This window comes from Aulonocara sp. 'chitande type north' Nkhata Bay, linkage group LG13 (assembly GCF_057382095.1).
Source record: "Aulonocara sp. 'chitande type north' Nkhata Bay isolate Kocher_YH1m ecotype deep benthic linkage group LG13, A_spYH_male_GT1.1, whole genome shotgun sequence".
Classification (NCBI taxonomy): domain Eukaryota; kingdom Metazoa; phylum Chordata; class Actinopteri; order Cichliformes; family Cichlidae; genus Aulonocara; species Aulonocara sp. 'chitande type north' Nkhata Bay.
This window is the reverse complement of record NC_141356.1, coordinates 22,437,563-22,448,830: the sequence shown is the minus strand read 5'-3', so window position 1 is coordinate 22,448,830 and position 11,268 is coordinate 22,437,563. Positions and strand designations below refer to the sequence as shown.

Genomic DNA, 11,268 nt, shown 5'->3' with positions numbered 1-11,268 from the left:
TGTTGTCATGGGAAGCCCATCACTTAAAACAGGCCAGATCAAAATGCGCCGCTGGGAGTTACGCCTTCCGTCAGCACTGCCAAACAATACCACAGCAGTGCAGGCGTAACTCTTACTCTCAATTTGTTTTCAAAATTACAGTATCACTAGCACGTTATCCACACCCATGCAGTATCCTATTTTTTGAAGCCCGTCTTAGCCATTGCATAGTTTTTGTCATGGCAATTCAAAAGGAATTACCAATAACACAGCTAATAATAAAAGACTTGTAATGGATACACGGGGGTTTGTCGTCTTGCTACAGTTTAATCTGCCCTGCAGTTACTCCAGCAGTGGAGGACAGGTAATGTGAGACTCAAAGATTCGCTGCATTAGTTCTGCTTAGCTAACCGTGAATGCTAATTGCAGGAAGAACAAACTACTATTCTCCCCTCCTTTTCCTCTCTCCACCCATTTGGACAACAGTAGCGCTCATTGGAAAGCACAGAGAGTGTTAGACAACTTTACATGAAGAGGGAACAAAGAAGGTTGTTCTGCAAGCGATATTCAATATGTAGAGGGGAAAACAGTCGAACATACTGAGTTCCCCACAGCCATCTCATAGAAAAATCAATATAAATCTTCAGGACATAGCTTTAACTTTACCTTGCCAGGTAGGATGCTGCGTGGTCGCCTTTTAGGCCATATAGTGCAAAATATTGTTTTGTTTTAGCTATAATTAGATATAAAAAATCAAACATTTCTTAAGCCTAAACATATGCACATGGGGTATTCATGAGGCACCGATTTTAAAATTGTGTCTACTGGAATTTCACACAGCGTGACCGAAGACAGAGTACAACATGAAACCAATTGCAAGAGCTCACAATAGAGACCTAAAGTCCCAACTTCAAGAGTGTTCTTATGGAAAGGAACCCAACCATGACATGCCTTCATGTGAAAACAAAACAATAAAAGAAGGAGAACTATGAGTTAAATCCAGTACTAAGACTGATACTGATACTAATCTGTGGGCAAGGTCAAAGACCCAGTTACACACCAGAGGCTATAAAAGTTCAGAGGTGCTGGTCAGCCTGAGCTGTGAAACCTGTGATCACTCACTGAGGTTCTGACCTGGGCAAATGAGAGGCCACTACCCTGGTGGCAACCATTCTCTCCTATCAGTCTTCTATCCAAACATCTATAGACTACCTGCAGGCCCTCGGGAAAGAGATATCATATAGCCACTGTACCAAGCACTTCTGTCTTTACCTTGCAGTGGAGATTTATTGTAATTAGAAGATTCCTTTACAAAAGCTTGGATCTGCGTTTCTCCAAGGCTCTCCGTGCGGTCCCAAGGGGGACACCTTTTGATCTCGACCTTCGAACCTTAAGGGTTAATCCCTTTCTTTGCAAATGAGTTTGACATGATGGACCACTTCCTAACTGGCAAGTTGCTTGGGTCATGCTGGTTTAACAAGTGTATGTTTTACTTCACACACTCTCCAGTGTCTTTCCAGATCAGTGGTTTTAAAGTGTGTCTTTTGAGCTACCATAATAGAATCATACACGCTTGATGTATGGAAAAGGATCAAATAGTGAAGTACTATAAGAGATGTAAGAATAAAAAACTTAAGGGCTCACTTGCATTTGCGCCTTTGAAACCACATAATAATTAAGTTTATACATTTGTGACCCAATCAGGCTTTTAAAATGTGTTGAAATTAGTTTGCGTATGCCACTGGGAGTATTGCGTGTTTTCTCTCTTTTGTCTGTTTCACTGTTCCTCCTACTGTGTGTTAGCTTGATCATGCTGATGGCTATGGTAGCTCCTTAACGATCAGAGACCCTGGAGAAGAGGTGGTGTCGAGTCCCACCCTGCAGCATGTGGTTTGTAAGTTTCTGCCCCTCCCCACCTCCTTCTTTTCCCCAATCAGATTAGTTTGTCTAAATAGTGAGAGGGAAGGTTGTTGCCAGTGAGCCCTTCAGGCTTAGAAGAACAGGTGGCCAAGTGCTGAAATGGTTTCTCTGGACTGAACTGAAGAAATTATGTTAATGGAGGCCTGTATCCAAGATTTCATAAAGATTTTAGCAAATAAATTAGATCGTACTATCCATTAATTTCAAAGCAGATTCAGAATTTTTTTTGAATGAAATTCTTAAATAAATACATTGAATTAATAAATCTGTTTGTGTGCTTCAATCGGCAATAAGACTTTGTTTCATTGCAAATCCTTAGAATGCCTTTTTACATATAGCTATACTTTCACATTCTACCTGCAGATGTTATTCTGATGGATTATCCAGTAACCTTTCCCGAGCACCTATGCAAAGTTTGCCCACCTGCAGGACGACTGGAATCTCCCCTGCTAAAGCACCTCCTCCTCTGTCCACCAGGAACGTGCCTCGCCAGCCGCCTAGGCATGAGACGGATTGCTTAGAGGTGCAGAATTAGTCAGGTCAGGGAATCCTTGGCCTTAGGACTGGCTAATTCCTTTCTAATGTGATGACGATTCTTTTGAAGAACCAGTCTCTCACTGGCCAAATCTCTTTAAAAGCATCTTGGGGGGTGCAAAAGGGGCCGAGAGGGAGTGCACGGTGGCAGGCCACACCAGGGCCAGAGGGGGGGCTCGGGTTACACCCTGCCTGCCGTGATGCATTGTTGGTGGGACGCGTAGGCTCCAGTGATCCCCCCCACCTCCTCCTCCCCCCCCCCCAGCCACCACCTCCATCCTCCTTCTCTCAGTGCAGTCCCTCCAAGAGAGGCTGCCACAGAGCCTCACAGAAACTCTGACACCAGTCCAGAGGATGCACTCTGCACATGAAACCTTACACTCAACTAATGGTTACAAATGTGTTTTCAAAGAAATCCCAGGTCTCTCTCATATAAGCCATAGACTGACACTCCTGGCTGTGCATATGGACGCACACACACTCACTGCCATGAATATGGCCATGCTAGCAGACAAATTTGGGGAGAATTGTTGTTGCTGAACTCTCAGATTTAAAAAGGACTGTATGAATGTCTAGATACAGTATGAAGTTCTTACTTGAGTTCACGCGTGTGGGGAACAGGACAGAAAAACTAAAACGGCCTATAATTTAGATATTATTTACTGTTTAGAACAAAGATAACCAGACATCAGGAAGTCCGCTCTTTGATAAATTCCCTTTAGAGATTGCAGGTGTCTTGTGGCTTTGACTGACACTTCACACAGATTTCAGTGACCTCTTGCTTTCTTTCCTTCATTCCCTCAAAGACAATGTATTCCCTTCCAGGGGAGTGATCCCTAATTAGCTGTCAGGTGATAGTGTGCTGCTTTCATTGTACTGCCTGCTGCTGCACTGCAGGCTATGTGATCACCAGTCAGTCTCAGACTGAAGTGATAGATCATCTCTCTATACGTGAGACCCCTGCAGCTGAAAGAGACCACTTGGTCCTTACAAAGAGATCGCAACTCTCGTGTTAAGAAGACCTCAATATCATATCTCATAACAAATGGATCACTGGCCCAGAAAAGACAAAGGGATCACTTGAGAATATGCCTGTGCTCTCACTAATAAAAACAATAAGCAGTGATGTGTTTATCATCCACCAATAGATGACTGTGGACTGGATTTGGATCTGAATTATTTTGTGTCTTTTATGTGTGTCAGTTTGTTCAGTGTAGGGGATTTTAATGGCGAGAATATTGTCATATCATGTTCCAACATTCAGTGAATCTGACAAAGTCTTTTATAAAATCACAATCACATATTGCCATAAAAGTGCAAAAAATAACTATCCTTTCTTGTATTTTCCAATAAAAGCCATATCTTCTCACTTCCCAGGATATGACAGGGCATTCCTGATATAAAAGATATGATTTCTTCCTGTCTGTCTGTTAGGTCCACTGCAGGCTCCAGACAGTTCCAGTATCCACCCAGGCAGCAGAGGGACCTTGTTTGAAGGTCATGTCAGCACCAGGGCGTAAACGTTAGACCTTTTTGTGGTCAGGGTAAATGTACAAGGCCGCCCTGCGGGAGCACTCCTTCCCTCTCTTTAATCGGCGTGTAACAGGCCCTTGTAGAGCCAAACTGTCTGCGACACATCAGCACTTAGAAATAAAAACCCCTCACCCAACCCTGCAATGGCTGCGGTTGGAGAACGGCAGCTGGATCATTTCAGAGGGACAGCACAGACAGGTCTACTAACTGATGGGGAACAGGAAGGGAAAATCCATCGTAAGCTTAAATTCTGCATGTCTATAGCATGTTTAAACTCTTGAATATAACATAGTTATTTATTATCTACAATATAAGGTAATGAGCAGCTCTCCTGATAATGTTATCAAGAGGAAAATTACGGAACTGGTTCAGTACCTTTTTTTTTTTTGACACAGTGGCAGTGCAGATACATTTTATGGCACCACTGTTGTCTTTTAGTGCTATAACAAATTGACCTAATTTGGATTCCAGCTTCTTTTTTTCCCCCAAAACAGTGTTGAGATTTGTCTCTCAGTAAAACTGGATTAAAGTTTAGACTCACTGGCTTAATAGTAAACCATGAATGTAAAATGTAGCCTTAAGGAATTAGCATGCTTTGTGTTCCCCTGTGATCTGGGTTACATGCCCAGATTATTTTAAAACTGTGTTTGTAACAGTTTTGTTAATGCTCCAATATTCAGCTCTGTAAAGCGTACAAAGTTAATGAGACAAAACAGAGAATATGCGGCCATCTCTCTGTCAGTGAATCCAATCATTTGAAGGAGCCGAGAAAGCAAACTTAACAGTTCTAATGCTCCAGCCGAGAAACTTAATTTACCAATTTGCAGGAAGACAAGATGGCAGGAAACAAGCCAATTTGCCACGTGTGCAGCGCACAACAAACCCCAGCCTTGCTCCACAGCCTCATGAGAGGTAATTATCCCTAAAAAAGAATGCCATGCTGTATTAAGATGAAGCCGCATCAAAACGAGGGAGACAGCCTCATTACAAGTAATTATGAGGGAATTAGAAACATCATTTAACTAAACGAGCAAATAATGTCCAGGATATTGAAGAAGCTGCCTGCACTTCTGCCGACCACTGCAAGTCCCATTACAAAAATTGTAGGTCTTTAATAGAATAATGACATGCTTTATCTTCCCTGCCTCTCTCCGAGAGGGTCTTGGAGCAGAGGGGAGGGCCGAGGGAGAGAGGGGAGGATGTGAAAACAACTGTTGCAGAGCTCTCTGTCTCTGTGGTCTCATGCTTGAGCGTGTAGCATAAGGCCTTCAAGATAACCCCCCTATTATCCTTACAAATACAAAATGGAGTGCACAAAATTATATCTCACATCCATTATTGTGTCAAAGGTAATGCTAATGGACTTATCTCTAAAGTAATAGCCAAATTCTCTGCACATACTGTAGTCTATAATAGTTTGATGCATATTGACCAGAGAAGGGCACTTCAGAATGAGAGTTTCAAGAAATGGTCGGTAATTTTACAATTACGCACAGTGCATTTTGCCATTAAAGCGCTAGTCCACATTACTGGGTAAATATTGTTCTTGAGTAGTTTGACTTAGGCATGGAAAGGTTTTCATTATGGTTCAAATAAAAGAGATTTTTCTATTCGGCCTTCAGTTTTTAAACAGCTTAAAATATACAGTATATTAATGTAGACAGTCACAATATCACAAGTTTAACTAAACTGATTTTGAGACTGAACACCATTTTTGTTATTTTTAATCAAATAACAGACTTAAACTTTTAAAAGGCGTATTTATCTATTTAAAAGATATAGCTCCTTATTACAGGTTTTCATTACAATTTTGGTTTAAAGTAATTTATAAAGCTGTAACTTTACCTTATTTCATTTAATAAACTTAGTCCATATGTTGCATTTACTGCGGCCATTTGCCTGGTAGCATATTCCTCCCCTGTTAAGGCGGGTAGAGGCTGTGGAGGGGGGACAAACACAATTTCCCTTCAGCTCCTTCATTTCCAGTTGATATAAAACAGAATCATGAAAAATCACTTCTGCTCCAAGCTCTCCTTTTTAACCATTAGCCCATAAATACAGAAGCTGGTTAAAGCCAGCGGATGACAGGGCCTGCCTCAAAAATCTTGTTACGCTCCTCTCAAATTCATTTAGGGAGCAAACAGGTCTTGAGAGTTGTCTGGCTTAATGCATTGCGATCGCTTTTAAAACTCTTGTCTTGAGGCAGACCCGGGGCTCTGCATCTGCTCGTGGTGTTATACTTCATAACCTTCCACTCTAATATGAAGCCACACATACCCTCTTTAAATCAAATTGGTGCTGTAAATATGTTGGGAGGTAGTTGAAAAGCCCTCATCCAAATAAATGATGAAAGGAAGGGATATTTAAAAAAAAAAAAAAGAAGAAGAAGAAGAAGAAGAAATCTTCAGATGTTAGAAGAGAGCATTACTAATGAAAAAGTAAAGTGTTAGATAGTGTTTTTGCAGCCTATATCAATTTAATGTGGTCTCAATTAATTTAGTTTTGATCTTCATTTTATCTCAAGATGTAAAAGAGGTGATATCTGGGGGTTTTAATTCATTACAATTCTGTAAATATGCTATAAAAACTATCCTGAGAATCAATTTGCCGGGTGCACGCTGTCTTTGCTTCTCCCTCTCCACACTGTGTGTAGCCCACAGTTTCCATTACTCCCATCATAAATTATACCACAGAGTGAATTACACTTGCTTTTCACCTTACCAGGCAGGTTTGATGAATCCTAAGGCACAACATATCATCTCAACAAATCTTCATCACCATGCCAGTCGCTGTCTCTTCGCAGTTTAAACCACTTCAAATCATTTTCATTGCCTTGCTATTAAAATTTGTAATTCACGCCTGCCATTGCAGTGATACATAGTTACATCGAACCCCATCCCCCCCACCCCACCTATTCCTCTCTTTCACTTTGACTCTTATTTTCTCCACACATCTCTCTCCCTCTCGCCTTGTCTTCTAAATCAAACAACTTCAGGTGACAGGTCATGCAGATTTCCCAGAAGTCAGTGGGGTGCAAACATTCATCCAAAAGAGCAGCATATTACCGTCACACCTGATGACATAATGACCACTTGGAAACTAATAAACAACTTCATTCAACCAAAGCTATTGCTCCTTTTCATAAGTGTTACTGTCCCCCATCGCTCTCTCTATCTCTCTTTTCACTCTCTCTCCTATCTGTCACAAATTCATCCTCCTGCACCTCACCTCTTCGCTGCTGCTGGAGTTGCCCATAAATCACTGCTGTTGTCTAACGCTATCCATTTTCCCAGAAACACAGGGCGGCTGTTGCAGAAATTGGGTCAGGCATAATCTGCAGGGCAGCAGAGCCTGGCTAGTCATGATTCTGCTAGGTAATGTAGCCATTAGCACACAGTGAGAGATTGGTGGGATGGGTAGAAGGGCTTGGTTGGGTGTGTGTGTTGGGGGGGCTTGTACATGATGTGACACCCAAGAAAAGCTGGCAAATGACACAATTTTATCGCTCCCCATCAACCACAGGACACGTGCATGTGCTTCTGAGTGAGTGCGTGTATGTGTGTGAGATTATGGTCAGGTTTATGGTTAATATTTACATGTAGTGAATTGTTAATAGATAGTAAACACTGACAGGGTGAGCTGATTTAGTGCAACACGCCTCTTGAAAACCTAAACAAGCTCATGTGTTAACCAGACACACCACATGTGGTGTCCAGAATTCTTAAGGGAGCTGATAAAATAATTAACTACACAGACAGATAAAGAGCACAGTCTAATGACAGCCAGTCTTAAAGTTTGACAAAACGCCTCCTTCTTAGGTTTCCCCTTACAAGTCCTGATGCTTCAGAGCCGCAGAAGGCAGACTTCAAATGAGAGAAGATCCCGCCCAGAGGCGTGATTGGCCAGTGATAGTAAGCAACTCTTTTCCAGCCTGAAATGTGCTTTATCTACTTCTTATAAAGCCATGTGCCCTGGTCACCAATCTCTTAATTTACAGAGGAGTTCGCTGGTCACTAGCGTATACAAAAATATGACTAAAAAGGGCAAACTAATCAGATTTAGCTGTATCTCTCTGATGAACTCAATAGATTTAGACAGAGTTTGGTATTTTAGAGTATTTCCAGGCTAGTGTACTTAGCAATCAATATTTCACACCGCATTCCCTCGAAGTACATTTGTATTTCTTAAAAATGTAGTCAGATTAAAATGCACATCACAAGAATCCCACAACCTTTAGTATTATAAAATAACTAATATTTTTTGGTGTAATGTGAGAGCCAATAATCGTCTAGTGTTTCTGAATTTACTATCAGTGTCTTCCCCTTTTTCCCCTGACACACATTTTAGTTGTGGTTAAATCTTACATATAATAAAACAGTTAATTCAAGAATACAACGAGAAAAAATATATTAAATTAATACCCATTAACATAAAAGGATGGGTGCTACTGTGGTCTTCAGGAATCTCAGAACAGCTGAAAATAATTTTGCTTTCTTTCTTATTTACAATAATTCTTAGCCCTGTGTGCTGGGGGGATGTACCAGTGGCAAAGTTTACAAATAAAACCAAGCAAACCAAATTTTTCACTGAAATAGAAAATTTATTGAATGAGAAGGTTATTGTTGAAGGTCTAGATTACAATAGAAACAATGATATTTTTCCTTAAATGGAAGAATTGAGTGTTTCCTGTCAGTTTTGCGTCAGGTGGAGTGAAACTTAAAATATCTTTGACAAACCAATTCGGAATAAAAAACAGTGTAAAAGTCGGCCTTTTTTAACGTATTTTTCAAATGTGATATGAAGGATTAAATCCAGTATTTTATCACTTAAAGAAGAAGGAAGTTAAAATAAAAATACAAAATCGTTATAATAATTATACACATGGTGTATTTTATACATATAGGGAAGCTTGATTGCTTTCTTTCGAGACATACAATAACTGCATAATAAGAGTTTTCTCAACAAAAAAAGTGATACAATTGATATACAAGGCTTATGAGACACGTAGAATGTCGTATTGTTTTGTAATGCTTTTTTCGTGGACTGCAGTGAACATACAGCAGAGTCAATCAGTACTCGATTTTGTTATACAAGTTGTATAAAGGTAACGCTGGCAGGTTGCTTCCCGGGTAGTACAGGGGCGTCGGAAACGCGATAGACCTAGGGACGGGAACACGCAGTAAGGAGTTATCTCTGAAAACCAGCGGCATCCCCACTAGTGTCTGTGCGGAGGCGTGGGCCATGTTGGCCGCCTCCAGTTCAGCAGAGAGCTGTCGTTTCCATTTGTTCCTCCTGTTCTGAAACCACGTCTTGACTTGAGTCTCCGTCAGCTGTAAGCTGGAGGCTAAGCAGGCCCGCTCCGAGCTGCTCAGGTACCTCTTCATGTCGAAGGTGGACTCCAGCTGGTACACCTGACTCCGGGAGAAAACCGTGCGCGTTTTCTTTTTGGCCGAGCTGCCCTGCTTGTCCGCACCGTCTGTTTGTCTCTCCTCCGACAGAGGTGACATTTGATGGCACGGTCTCTCCTGCTCCTCCTTATAATCCTGCAGCAGAGGCTGTGACAGGTGCGGCCGCCGTGCGAGCCCGTCATTTCCAGACAGAAGTCCTTTAGCGGGACCTAAACGCAGCAGGGGGAGAAAGATGTGATGAGTAGGCTATCATAAGCGGTCTATGATTTAAGCGTGCTTTTTAAACGACTGAAAAAAAAATGTTTTACATTTTTTAGACATACTCAGTTTGAGAGTTCGTCAAGTGTGAACTCTGACTTGTTAAATCGACTGCTGAAAGCCTGTGACTTTTTAAATAAACAATTCAGCGTGAGTGTGCACGGTGTACAGTAAGCTATTAATTAAATCCAGCTCTATTTAACGCTCAATTGACGACGTGTAGTGCAGCCATTTTGGAAACATGTTTCGTCAATTAGGAGGTTCAATTAAATTTGAAATGAGAGGAAAGACAGAGGGCTAATTATTAGACCTTCCACTCTTCCGCTGCTGATGCGATAGTCTGCGCAGAACGTACAAGTGGCAGCGGATGGTCTGCGTGTCAGTGTAACAATTTCAAACACAAGCTAGTGAAAAGTGAATGAAAGTGCAAACAAAGCATTAAACCTGTTATTTCTGTGAAAAAAGAAACTCAGCTGAATAAGTTTGAAAGTGTATCTGTGGGTGATAATATTGTTTTAATATTTCTTTGGTTTGTAATTTTAATAATAATAATAATAATCCTTACCTAAACAGGAAAAGTTATGGGGTTGGTGCTGGGTGCACGGCTCGCTGTGACCCGTGTCGGAGCAGAAGCAGTCTGCTGAGTCCTCCCCGCCACTGCACTCCTCCTCGGACGACACCGACAGTGAGCGCCTCCGCGGCGCTGGCGGCGGCCCCTTGGAGAGCTCCTTGGTCCCGGAGCGCGGCTCATCGGATGGCGTGCCTAAAATAGACTGGATAGTAAAGCTGGAAATCGGCCCCGACGAGCACTTGCTCCCGCTGTCTTCTGCGCTGCTCATTCTCGCTTCATAACAGTATTGAAGTATTGACTGAATCGGTCTGTCCCCTTGTATTCCGTTATTGCTTTCTACGGGGTTGGTGCGCAAAAAAATTACGAAAGCGCCTTTTGTCGGCTTTTGTCAACACAATCCGGTTTAATTGTGGAGTTTCAACATTGAAGGAGTTGGAGGTGTTTTTTCTAGAGCTCGAGGTACATGAGTGTATTCCTGGTCCTCCTCCTCACGCTCTGGATCAGAGGCAGCAAGGCTGCGTTGCTTCATTTGCATGTAGGTAAGATCCTCGTGAGCCAATGGCAGCCTCCAGCATGAGCCCGGAAATTTCAAACTCCTGTCTAGTTTTTTTTCGGGTTTTTTTTTTTCAGATATGATGAGAAGAAGGAGAAAGCCGAAGAGGAGTATTGGCCTTCATTTTTACATTCACTTAAAACACTCAGACTAGGCGCCCTAATATGCAGACTATGGTCTGTATGACTCAGAAGAGTCACCAAACTTTGACTTCTTTTCCTGTATTTTTATTGCTTACAAGTGTGTTAAAGTATTTCGCTTTAACGCTTACAACAGCTTGGTGTAAGTGCGTCTAAATTGCGTTGCCTTCCATAATTTCAGACAGTATATCTCAGTTTATTAGTTATGGAAATGTATAATACCCATCCAAGAAAAGAGGAACTGTCGTGTCGGCTTTTTCCGATTATGATAAAACTGGCTGGCGTGACGGCAACGCACACACAGTCTTGGAACTAAGACAAAGGCGTAACTCATTTTTCCTGAAAATAATAAACTCATTCCGCGTCCATTAT

At 41.7% G+C, this 11,268-nt stretch overlaps 1 protein-coding gene across 1 annotated transcript; it reads right to left on the bottom strand.

The window, feature by feature from the left end:
- Window positions 1-8,586: 8,586 nt before the first annotated feature.
- On the bottom strand, window positions 8,587-10,675 carry hmx2 (H6 family homeobox 2). Its single transcript, XM_086258085.1, has 2 exons — window positions 10,198-10,675; window positions 8,587-9,583 (listed from the first exon to the last, which is right to left on the bottom strand). The coding sequence occupies exons 1-2, from the start codon at window positions 10,469-10,471 to the stop codon at window positions 9,036-9,038; spliced, it is 822 nt and encodes a 273-aa protein (XP_086114211.1). The 5' UTR covers window positions 10,472-10,675; the 3' UTR covers window positions 8,587-9,035.
- Between the last annotated feature and the right edge of the window lie 593 nt (window positions 10,676-11,268).

Bases quoted from the DNA above. Each gene is read 5' to 3' on its own strand.
- hmx2 (XM_086258085.1), bottom strand. From the start codon at position 10,471: ATGAGCAGCGCAGAAGACAGCGGGAGCAAGTGCTCGTCGGGGCCGATT. The intron at 9,584-10,197 runs GTAAGGATTATT...TGCTGCGTTTAG, and splicing joins CCATAACTTTTCCTGTTTAG to GTCCCGCTAAAGGACTTCTG.